Here is a 12478-nt window from a genome sequence, read left to right as displayed (position 1 = left end):
CCCTTGCCGACCTCATATAAAAGAATGTTGGAAGAGGCTGGTGCACCCGGTCACCACAGGCGAGAAGATGGTGATCACAGCCTGTGATGGACATTTGGTCGATACAACCCTAGAGGTTGTTCCTGTGAGGGGCCTACCTCATGGACAGAAACTCAGGCGGTTTCTGGCTACATTCCAGGCCATGTTGTGAGCAAACTGTGTTCCGTGAACCTCTGTCATGGCTCTGGGTCTGCAAGGTCTAACTGTCAGGATTGAGGGTGTTTAGACCAGACTGCGGCAAAGAAAGGGGGGGGGGGATCCGGGGGTAGAAAGTGTGAGCCTGAAAGGCAAGACAAGTTGCTCTCCTTGGCAGTGACATACTGTTCTCATGTCCTCCAAAGGTATGACCCGAGGCACAATCGCTGGTTCCAGATCCAGTCCTTGCAGCAGGAACACGCAGATTTGTGTGTGTGTGTCGTGGGCAAGTACATCTATGCTGTGGCCGGCCGTGACTACCACAATGACCTGAGTGCCGTGGAGCGCTATGATCCTGCTACCAACTCCTGGGACTATGTGGCCCCACTCAAGAGGGAGGTAAGGAAGCCCTCCAGTAGGAGCCTTCCCAGTTCCCTTCCAGATCTGTTCTTGCTGACACAAGCTGGAAGATTTCCAAATATGTCAAAACAGAGGGACTCGGAGCCTGGAGGGCAGCCTGATTCACAGTCTTTACTCAGACTCCTCCTTGCAGGAAAACAGCCGTGGGGCCCCCCCAGAGGCCACAGAATGAGACCTTTGGAGGTCTTATTTTTATAAAGACAATAATCGTCATGTACATACAGCATAGCACCTTGCTTCGGTCCAGTTTGGAGATGCTTAAAATTATGTACATGATGCAAAGGTAATGCTTTATGGGGTGCATCTAATTCTTTTTCTGGTTCCTGGGTACTTTGACCTAGCCCCAACTACCTGTGGTTTCAGGGCAAGGATAGGCCTTGTTGGCATCAGCTCTAAAGCCCTGGCCTCTGAAGAAAGATGTTGAGGCTGTTGTGTATTTGCTCCAGGCTCACGCCTTAGAGTCACCAGGCCCTCCAGAATCAGGATGATGTAGTGGTCACACATAAAAACTCTGCCCAACAGGGACCTGGACAAGACCTGTGGCTTTGGAGTCTTTCCACTACCTGTCATTTTTCTCTCTCACCCTTCCTCAAGCCCTTGGGGATTAAGACTTGGCCTCAATGGATTGAGGTCAGGATCTTCTGGCCAAGTCACCCACACAGCAGGGCCTGATTCCTGTCTTCTTCTCTACAGGCCCCCAGCCATGCCAGATCCTTGCTCTTTAGCTTCTTTGCAGGGAAGGAGACCCTGCCCTAGTTCTGGAGAAAGGAGCAGATTTTGCATGGAAAATATCTGGGGCTGTTGAGATCTGATCTCTGAGGAGTTTGAGAAAGGTTTGTGGACAGAGCTGCAGTTCTTCATCTTGGCCACATAGGAGCAGTCTTGAGCTTCATTCGGTTTATTCCACAGCTAGTCCCCTTCATTTCTTTGTGCATGTGGTCATCTCTTCCACTAAGTCATGGAGACCCAGTGGTGACAAATGACAAACCCTCCTCCAACAGGTGGATTGCAGAAGAGACTTATTAATCAACCCAAACACTACTAGAGTAGTTACAGTAAGTAGATGAAGGAAATGACGTCTGTCTGAGTAAGTGTCAAAGTAAGGCCTAAAAATAAATTAGCCATTTTCAGTGGACAAAGGCGCTCCCAGGCCCGAGAGAGATGAGCTTTGAAGAGCCTGAAGAGTAAAGAAGTAAGGAGGGCAGTGTTTGGACCTGTGTGGTCTAGGACTGGGCCAGCCTGTGGAGGTCGAGGGAAATGGGAGGGCTGAGAAGTGGTTTGGAGGCCACTCGAAGATGTTTGTAGACGTAGATGTAAAGCTAGACCCTTTAGACAAATGAAACAGAACAAGAGACAGATGTGGTGACAGTGCTTGTGATCTCAGTGCTGGGAGACAGACAGGAGGGTCACAGCAAATTTGAGGTCAACCTGGTCTGCATAATGAATTCCAGGGCTACATAGCAAGACCCTATCCTAACCAAAAGAACAAATCAAAACAAAAACAGAAGACAATGTTAAGGATATGGGCTAAATGGGTTTATAGACTTGATGTCAAACATTTAAGCCATGAAAAAGGAAAACTGATAAATCAGAGCTTTTCAAAATTAAAAACTCTTGCTGGCAAAAGACCTTTTTAAAAAGTGTATTTATTTGATGGGTGGTGGCTCACGCCTTTAATCCCAGCACTTGGGAAGCAGAGGCAAGTGGATCTCGGTGGGCTTGAGGATAGCCTGGTCTCGAAAAACATAGATAGATAGATAGATAGATAGATAGATAGATAGATAGATAGATAGATAGATAGATAGATAGATAGATAAGTGTGCCTATTTTTGTTGGTGTGTGGCAGGGGACTTGCCAGTGTCAGAGAACAGCTTCCAGGAGTTAGCTCTCTAGTTCCTCCGTGTGAATCCTAGGAATCAGAGTAGGGCCTTTGGGGTGGGCAGCAAGAACTTGTAGAAATTGAGCCATCTCACAAATCCCACCTCCACATTTTTTTAAAAGAAACTTATGAAAAAAGTTACTGAGTAGCAAAAAAAATAGATGCAAACCATATGTCTGAACCATAGTATTGAAGTCAAGTCTAGTATTGGGGTTTGTACCTTTAATCACTGTATGAGGCTCCTCTCTGCTATAGAGAGAGAGCCTCTGGAAAAACAAATAAGACAGGAGGAAGTAGGAGGGAGCAAAAGAGTGGAAGAGATTTCACTGAGAAGATAGACAGATGAACACGTAAGAAAATAGCATCGTTCATCACAAGCCACAGTGAGTGCTGCGTGAAACAGAAAGTGGCTGCTCCTCCGAAGTTCATGCTATACAAGGTCACAGGTCGCCTGTGCTCTGCCTGTGCGAATGTAAAGTAGTGGCAGCATCTTCCAGCTGCCGTGCAATTCAGAGCTTGCCATCCTGGGGATTTATCTCGGGGAAATGAAGACTTTACCATGGATAATAATAACCACTTTTTTTTGGATAGTAGCCAGAAAGTGAACAAATGTCCTTCAACAGGTTAATGGCTTAATAAACTGGTTGATTCACAGCAATAAAAATGGAGAACCTACGTGGTGGCGCATGCCTTTAATCCCAGCACTTGGGAGGCAGAGGCAGGCGGATCTCTGTGAGTTCGAGACCAGCCTGGTCTACAAGAGCTAGTTCCAGGACAGGCTCCAAAAACCACAGAGAAACCCTGTCTCGAAAAACAAAAAAACAAAAAAACAAAAAAAAAAAAAAGGGGAACCTAGACGGATAGAAAGCCAGTTGTAAAGGTTCTATTTTCAGACCAGGTAAGATGGTGTGTGCCTTTAAAGGTTCTATTTTCAGACCAGGTAAGATGGTGTGTGCCTTTAATCCTAGCACTTGGGAGGCATAGATGGGGAATCTGGAGGCCACTTGAACAGTATAGTGAGTTCAGGACAGTCATGGATTCACAGAGAGTTCCAGGATAGAAAGACCTTGTATCAAAACAAGACCAAACCTGTTCTATCTTAGTTATATGTTCTTGAATGACAACGTTGTAGAAATGGGGAAAAGATTGATGATTCTCAGACATTTGGTATGGGGATTTGGATCAGGAGAGAAGTGGCTGTGACTATTGTCAATTTAAACTGACCAACAGAGAGATTAGTTCTCCCAAGCCAAGTGTTTGTTCGGGAACAGCACAGCCCTGCAGTCTGGACACACCATCACTGGAGTGGGGATGTTCTTTGTATGGTTGTCCTTTGCAATCTGACCCTCCAAGGAGAGTGCAGTCTGTGAGGCTGAAGTCATAACAGTATCTGTAAAACCTACACATCTGAGCCTGCTCTGTCACAAGCCTTATCCCAGCTCCTTGAGAAACAGAGACAGAAAGAGCAAAAGGTCAAGGGGAACCTGGGCTACAGAGTATAAAGCCAGACCCTTTCTGAAAGTAAAAAAATTGTAAGGGTTGCTGGGTGTGGTGGCATAGTCATTTAGTCCCATAACTCAGGAGGTAGAGGCAGGTAGATCTTTGTGATTTTGTCTACAGAGCACATTCCAAGATAGCCAGAAAGAACTACACTTTCTCAAAAACAACACATGGGCTTGCAAATGAAGGTAAATGTCCTACCACTGAGTCATACTTACCTTTTTTTTTGAGACAGGGTCTCAGGTATCACAGGTTGGCCTAGAACCTGCTATGTAGCCAAGGATGACCCTGAACCTCTGATCTCTCTCCTTCCACCTCAATCCACCCAATTTTGGGTAGGATTATAGGTGTGTGCATGACTCCAGGGTTATTTGATACTGAGAGCTGAACTCGGGGCTTCATGCATGTTAGTCAAGCACTCTACCAACTAAGCTACACTCCTAGCCCCTACATTTCTTTCTTTGGGGGGGGGGTTGTTTTTGAGATGTTTCCTTTAGGGACAAAGAAACACAAAGATTACAATCAGTCTGGGTCTGTAGTTAGCATACCCTCTTGGAAAGAGGTTAGGGATCAACAAGTAGGGCAGTATAACCTGATAGAATCCGGGGTGAGTTATCATCAGTATGTGAAGGTACATCAGATGTGAAACCTTGATTAGTGTGCTATCAGGCAGTTGCAGAGTGGTGGCGGCAACTACTACTGGCCATCTTGCTCATTGCCTTCTTGCCTATTCCCTGCCTTTCCTGTCCCTTTTGGTGACTCCAAACAGGTGTATGCCCATGCAGGCACCACACTGCAGGGAAAGATGTACATTACCTGTGGTCGCAGAGGAGAGGACTACCTGAAGGAGACACACTGCTACGACCCAGGAAGCAATACCTGGCATACTCTGGCTGATGGGCCTGTGCGACGTGCCTGGCATGGCATGGCTGCCCTCCTCGACAAGCTGTTTGTGATTGGAGGCAGCAACAATGATGCTGGCTACAGGAGGGATGTGCACCAGGTGAGCTGGGTCTAGGGAGTTCCCCTGTACCCTCTGGTTCCTTTCATGCATAGCCTCCCTACTGTGTATATCCTTCACCAGAAGGGCGCATGGGTTAGGCTTGTTGAACACATACCAACTTATCATCACTCCAAGCCCACAGCTTACATGAAGGTTCATACTTAATGCTGCACATTCTAAATAATGCAAACATATGACTGCCATAGTAGTTTCACTTGTGCCTTTACTTATTATGCTTTCATCAAAAAGTTAACATACCCATCCATGCTGGATGTGGTGGCACACACCTTTTGTCCCAGTACTACTTGGGAGACAGAGTTCAAAGCCAGCCTAGTCTATAAGAGGGAGTTCCAGGACAATCAGGGCTACACAGTGAAACTCTGTCTAAAAAAGTTACCATACCCACATTGTAGACCCTCCAGCAAAGACCAGAGAAGAACTGAGAGGCTCTTGTCTTCTCACTGGTACTGTCGCCCTCACTCTGTCTGTGGCTTGTGTCTAGCTGTCCATAGCTGTCCATAGGCAAAGAGCCTCCCAGGCCAAGTCAGGTTGTCCATTTCTGTGACCCCAACACTTGAGCCTGAGGCTGGAGGATTCCAAGTTTAAGACAAGTCTGGGCTATTCAGTAAAATGAAATTAAAGAAACAAAATGTGCTTTTCTCACCAGCGTTGTCCCCAATGTTCTCCACTTTGACATTGTGTGTGTGTGTGTGTGTGTGTGTGTGTGTATACATTGAGAAATTAAACAAACCCAGGATATCACATGTCCTAGAGAGACTCTATACCACAGTTAATCTACAGTTGACTTTTATTTTGAGGTAGAGTTTCACTTAGTTGCCCAAGCTGGCCTTGAAATCACTTTGCAGCCCCATCAGAACTCCTAGCTTGGGCAATCCTGCCTCGCTTCCTTTAGGTGTGCCAGTGCAGCAGCAGCTGCTGTCTGCCCCAGCTCCAGTACAGGGCAGCACTCTGTTCTCAGTGTATCATCTGGGTTCGTCTAAGCTTCACTCCATGTTACATTATGAATAATACTGTCATGAATCTCAGCCCCTCCCCCAGACATTGACCTGGAAGCGCTGGGTAGTGAGGCTTGGCCGCCTGGATTAACACTCCCTCACCTGTAGGACTTGACTAGAGTAAAGGTTCTTATTGTTTGTAGCACAAATTGCCACAAACCTTAATAAGATGAATTTATTGCCAGTCATAAGTTCAGCAGACTGACATCAAGATGTCAATGGGATATCTTTCCCTGTTGGCAGTATTTAGTTTGTGGTGATTGCAGTTTCCTGGCTAGCTGTGGACAGCCTTTCTTAGCTGCCTTCACTTGTGGTAACCACTTCATCTTCAAGCCGGCAAGGGCGGGTGGAGTCCTTCTTCAAGTCCCTTCTACCTGACTTCCCTTTCTTATTTTGAGTAATTAAAGATGTTCCATTCATGATAGGATTGTAACAAACTAGAACTCTCCTAGTTCAGATGTACATTTAACCAGGCTGGGAAAGTGGCTGTGTCCATAAAGTGCTTTCCATGGAAGCCTGAGGACCAGAGTTTGTTTCTCCACATCATAAAACTGTCTGCTTGTGACCCCAGTGCTGGGACTTGAAGACAGGCAGATCTCTCTCTCTCTCTCTCTCTCTCTCTCTCTCTCTCTCTCTCTCTCTCTCTGGAGCTTGCTGGCCAACATAACCTGATTGTTAAGCCCAGGTCTCCATGAGAGATCCTGTCTCAGAAAACGTGATGGGTGACTCCTGAGGAACATGAGGTCGACCTGGCCTCCACACATACGAATGCATTTAGCCCCTGACCTATGGGCTGCCATCACTTAGCAGCATGGGGCGCTGTAGGAGCTCAGTTGTTCCCTCTGAGATGGAGTAGTTGACATGGGCTGCAGCTCACCCTCTCACCCAATGTCACACAGGAATTACACTTAGTTAACTAACTCATGAAAAGGCTCTGGACCATGATTTCTGCCAAATTTTACAGCAATGTAAAGCTGAAATTTTTAAGTGAAACCTTGGGTCAGAGCTGTCTGTAGACTGGGCACAGTGTCACACTCCTGAGCTGACTCTGCAAGTTTGAAGCTAGCCTGGTCTACATAAATAGCTACACGCTGGAGAGTGTTATGTATGTGGATGGGTCTACCCAGAAAATATGCCCCCCCCCCAAAAAGCTGCCCCACAACCCTTAATCACATCTATAAAGCTAGTTTTGCCATGTAACATGGCACATTCATAGATTCCAAAGATTAGGCTGTGGACATCCTGGGGTGAGGAAGCATTATTTTGTCTATGGTACCTGGGATCCCAATTTGACCACTTAGTGAAACAGATAAGATTTTGAGCCATGGGGTTGGACAGGTGAGCCCCAGTGGTTAAGAGCACTGACTGCTTTTCCAGAGGTCCTGAGTTCAATTCCCGGCAACTGCATGGTGACTCACAACCATCTCTAGTGGGATCTGATACCCTCTTCTAACATAAAAGTGTACATGCAGATAGAGCACTCCTATACATGAAATAAATAAATCTTTAAAAAGAAAGATTTTGAGCCATTGATACTTAGGCCTGTCACATCAACTCATGGCAGCAAAGTAGGAGAATTACCACGACTTCAGTGGTCATCCACACACCAGAGTCCAGCCAGCCAGGACTGCATGGCAGTATTTATTTTTATTTATAAAATGATCTGAATATGCACCCCAACTTGCTGTATTGATGAGATGAGACTGGCCTAGACCTCAGAGGGAGCCTCCTGCCCCTGTCTCCCAAATGCTGGGATTAAAGGTGTGTTCTGCAACTGCCCAGTTTGAAGGAGAAATTTAAATCAATCTCTCTCTCTCTCTCTCTCTCTCTCTCTCTCTCTCTCTCTCTCTCTCTCTCTCTCTCGTTTTTTCAAGACAGGGTTTCTCTGTAGCTTTGGAGCCTGTCCTGGAACTAGCTCTTGTAGACCAGTCTGGCCTCAAACTCACAGAGATCTTTCTGCCTCTGCCTCCTGAGTGCTGGGATTAAAGGCCTGTGCTGCCCTAGCACCCAACTTAATGTCTCTTAATACATATGACTAAATTATGACTAAATTCCCTTCGTGTGAGACAGGCATACACCGGCTTTGCCATACCTTTACCGGCACTGGGTTTTATGATTTCCTTCCTTCCATGGTTGCAGGTTACCAGGTGACATTTTGGTTTACATTTCTTGGATTATTAGTAGACTGTTTTTTTTCCAAGTCTTTTTTTTCTGCATTGACTATTTTATTAATGAAAAGAAGGTTGGTGGTCTTACTTGGTCAGCAAGTAGCTGCTTCCACACACACTCATGGGTATGAGTAGGGGTGCTATGAAGAGGAAAGTTGTTAGGTGGGGTCCGTGGGAGCGGGAGAAGCAGGATATGGAGATGAGAGGGAGACTCCTGGTGGCTGGGGAGGCAAGATGTTGGCCTACAGCCAAGTGAGGCTACGAGTAACAGATGACAAAGGTGACCTGGGGTGGGCTGGCAAACTGTCTCAGACGATGCCTGTGTTGACCCTGTTCTTGGCTTTGCAGGTGGCTTGCTACAGCTGCACATCTCGGCAGTGGTCAACAGTTTGCCCACTCCCAGCTGGGCATGGCGAGCCTGGTATTGCTGTACTAGACAACAGGATATATGTGCTGGGTGGCCGCTCCCACAACCGAGGCAGCCGCACAGGCTACGTGCACATCTATGACATGGAGAAAGACTGCTGGGAAGAGGGACCCCAGCTGAACAATTCCATCTCAGGCCTTGCAGCCTGCGTGCTCACCCTTCCCCGCTCCCTGCTCTGTGAGCCACCCCGAGGGACCCCCAACCGTAGCCAGGCAGATGCAGATTTCGCCTCTGAAGTAATGAGTGTGTCCGACTGGGAGGAGTTTGACAACTCTAGTGAGGACTAGGGCTCTCATGCCTTGTTTTTGGGAGGGGATAACAGGTGGTGATGGCCATAGGGTCTGGGTTAGAATACCAGGCTCTGGGGTAGGGCCCTTCCCAAGCCTTCCTGGTTCACCAGCTGCCCTTTCCACTGTTTCTTCAACCAGCCTGCTGCCAGCATTTGCAAACTCTGTGGCTGTGAATTATATTACAAAGAAAAGTGCTCTGGAAAGGCTGGCTATCCTCTGAGGGAGTAATCAGGCCCATCCTCTGAATTCTGAAGGGCTGCTGTCTTGTTTGGCCTCTTCTTCCCCTTAGTCTGTTCCCTGATGGGTTAAGTAAGGTCCCTTCTGCAAGAGGTCCTGGGTCTAGCAGTCATAGCTGTGGTCAGAGCTCATGACTCCTTTCTGTGAACCACATGATCTAGTGAGCAGCTCCAGCTGCCTGCAGCTAGGCCTTGAGCAGCTGGGGAACTCTTAAGGTACAGAGGATACTGTGTACCTGGAACTGGTCCTAAGGATGAAGAGATGCCCCATAGCTGTGTGTTTCTGACCCAGTATTGTTGAAAAAAAAATGAAATAAAACATTATGCAAAAGGTGTTGTGTCTTCTATGGCTCAGTCTGGATTTTTTCCTTTCCAGTCAGTACCTCTCTGAGTGGCATCCAAGGAGGCAGTTTTCAAGTCACCTGCCCAGGGGAATGGGCTTGGCATGGGAACTGAGGCCCTGCTCTGTACCACATGGCACCACAAGGTCACTACCCTGCTTCAGACGTCTGATAAGCTCCCCAAGCTAAAAGGATGTTGGTCACGGAAACCAGGACCTGCTCCACTGAGGTCAGGGCATCTAGAATGTCTACCCTGTGGCTCACCAGCCCCTCCTGCCCTAGTCCCTAGGCAGCCTGCCTTTGGCTGTTGCAGACTCTGGTTGTGGTGCTGAAGGAGTAACTTAGTCCCATCCTTGGAGAGCTTAGGATAGTTCACTTCACTGGATGGATGACATCCAGGCTGGTTAAAGGTAGAAAGTTCTTGGCTCCCGGGGGTGTGATTCAGTGCTGAAGCACTTGCCTAGAGTATGATCCAGACATGAAAATAGAAAGACAGTGAAGTCCTAGTCTGTGTCAGGAAATAGATCTAAGGCACAAAAGAAGGGGTGGCAGTGTCTATCACCCAATTGTGGGTTTCTATATAGGACTTCTTCCCACCTCATGACTTCCCAAAAGTTTGTCAGATCTGAGTAATCAATCATCCTGGGGGCTACGTTAGCATAGCAGGTGAATCTCTAGTCGCCTTTACTAGCACCTCCCCTACCCACTGTATGTCTGGTGGCCTCAGAGTCCAAACCTTACTTCCAGAACACCTTCCTTGCTGTTTGCTCCAAGATCTTCAAGTGCAGATTCCTATCACAGACCTCCCGCCAAGAGTGAGCAGCTGGACAGAGGGAACATCCAATCTTCCAACTGGTGCCCTTTCAAGGAAGGGGCAAATGCAGAGGGCTGGAGTGATGGATGGGCTGAGAAAGGGTAGTTGATCACTCTGGGTCCCAGAAGGCAGTGGGTTGGAGACTTGGAGTTGGTATAGTAATAGTTGGTTACAGATATAGCAAGCTGTATCTGTAACCTCACTGTCTCAAGATCTTGGGCCCCTAAGGGAAAGATGACATCACACAGATACCTCAGGGTGACAAACCCCACCCAAATGTTAACACCTGCCTGAAGAAGCCACTTCCTCCAGTTCCAAGTTGGACACCAATTTGCAGGTCTCAGAGTACTTTGTGTACCTGTGTGATAACACTGTTGTCATCCAAGCTAAATGTGGCCAAGGTTTACAGAAGAGTTCTGGTTGGCCAAAGAGTAAAGAGAGCCCTCTGAGGTCATACGGGTCTTTCTGGTCGTGTATTCTGGCTTTGTCTATACTGCACTCTCAGGACATGAGCTATCTGGCCTCATCTCAGTCTCATGCCCCTTGCCCACAACCACAGGAGGGTATGAAGTCTCTGATGACACCCACTGCCCAGTGTCACCACCCCCAATGTCAAACTGTAAACCAAAGTAAACCTTTTCCTTTTTTAAATATATATATTTAAACTCAAACTCACAGATATCCGCCCACCTGTGCCTCCCAAATGCTGGGATTAAAGACTGCTGCCACCACCCAGCAAACTTTATATGTTGCTTTTGTGAACATATTTTGTCACAGCAGCAGGAAATATAACACAACATCCAGAGGCATCTGGAGGTGAACCTACTAGGCTGCAGTGTACACCAGGTGCCCAGGCAGGAGCGCACCCTGACTTAGGAAGATGGGTAAATGGGGGGTGTAGGTGACATGTAAAGTCATGTAAGGAGGGTGTCCTGTAGGCTGTGCTTTCACAGACATCGAGCCATGGGAGGAAGCGTGTAAACTGATGCCATTGGAATGTGGCCCAGCCAGGGTTTCCCCTAAGGTCCAGTAAGGTCAGTACCTACAAAGTCTGGGGTGAACTTGGCAACCACAGGCACTTCTGCTGGTGGCAACCGTGAGAGCCTCCTTGGGGAGAGCACTGCTGAAGGCAGAGCTGTGCTCAGGCTCAGCTTCCCAGAAGTGCTTGGCTTATTGACTTGTGTTGAGAAGTGTTTGCATTTGTGACCACATAGAAAGACTTCCTTTTACCCACCTCACCTCCCTGCTGCACCACCAGCCTCACAAGGCTGAGGGCTGAGAAGAGACCTGAGGTCCCACCCCCTCCCCCAGCCTGATAATGCCTCTGGCCTTGAACCTGTCCATTGTTCTGGTCCTTCAGGCTCCCTTTCCACACCACCTGTCCCTGATACTCAAGGTGCCTTCTGCTTGCTACTCAAGAGGATGTTGTCTAAATTTCCCCTCTAGTCAGAAGGACAAACTCCTCCTTGGTGTGACGTGGCTGCCAACGGGTGTCTGAACTTCTTGTTCGGGGTCTGGGACACAGTCTACCCCCTTGAGCTCTCTGACCTGAGCTGTGGTAACCATAAGTATTGTGTTCAGCTATTCCTGGGTAAAGCCAGTGATTCAAGACAGTTTTGAAAGTAGAGCTTTCCTGTTAACAGTAAAGGGCCGACAGAGGGCTCCTGCCCTAAGCCTCCATCTTGCCTAAGGGTTTCATCGCTAAACTTACCTAGAGAATTGGGAGGATAGCTTTAATCATGGCCACGTTGGTGCTAGGATGGTCATTGATTCTGCAGCTCCTTTGACAGGCATGCTGATGTCATACTAAGGTCACTGGAGGTTCCTGGTGAAGGAAACTTACAAGTCTTAGAAGGCTTCTTGTTTCTATTCCTTGACAGCTCATTTTAGTACACAGGAAATAAAGCAAAAAAGCAGATTTGGTAGAGACAGATCAGCCTACTTAGTAGCTTCCCCATGGCCCTGCTTGTCCTGATGTAATAGGGGTCTCTGTAAGCATTTTAGCTTGGATGGAAAGGGAGGGGTCCTGGCAGTTGGGAGCCAAGGAATACCAGAAAGTCACCATAAGCCTAGCAGCTTGCAACCCTGCTCTAGAAGGGAAAGGTTTCCACAATGCAGGTGTAACAGTTCTGCTCTGGCAGGGAAGTCTTTCCCCAGCAAAGTTGATACAGTTTCTGCCGAAGTCAAATGTATATGTATTTTTTTTTTTT

The 12478-nt window shown here is 47.5% G+C and overlaps 1 protein-coding gene across 2 annotated transcripts in view; it reads left to right on the top strand.

Annotated features, from left to right (window-relative positions):
* Positions 1-9440, top strand: part of Klhl22 (kelch like family member 22) — a 37631-nt gene extending 28191 nt beyond the window's left edge. For both annotated transcript variants that reach the window (XM_005369977.2, XM_013354765.2), the window contains exons 5-7: positions 381-573; positions 4743-4976; positions 8509-9440. In XM_005369977.2, the coding sequence (XP_005370034.1) occupies positions 381-573; positions 4743-4976; positions 8509-8874 (793 nt within the window). In that variant the 3' untranslated portion in view covers positions 8875-9440. The remainder of the gene's footprint in view (positions 1-380; positions 574-4742; positions 4977-8508) is intronic.
* Positions 9441-12478: the final 3038 nt, after the last annotated feature.

The sequence above is a fragment of the Microtus ochrogaster genome, unplaced genomic scaffold (genome assembly GCF_000317375.1).
Source record: "Microtus ochrogaster isolate Prairie Vole_2 unplaced genomic scaffold, MicOch1.0 UNK68, whole genome shotgun sequence".
Classification (NCBI taxonomy): Eukaryota; Metazoa; Chordata; class Mammalia; order Rodentia; family Cricetidae; genus Microtus; species Microtus ochrogaster.
This window is presented reverse-complemented; position numbering and strand designations above follow the sequence as displayed.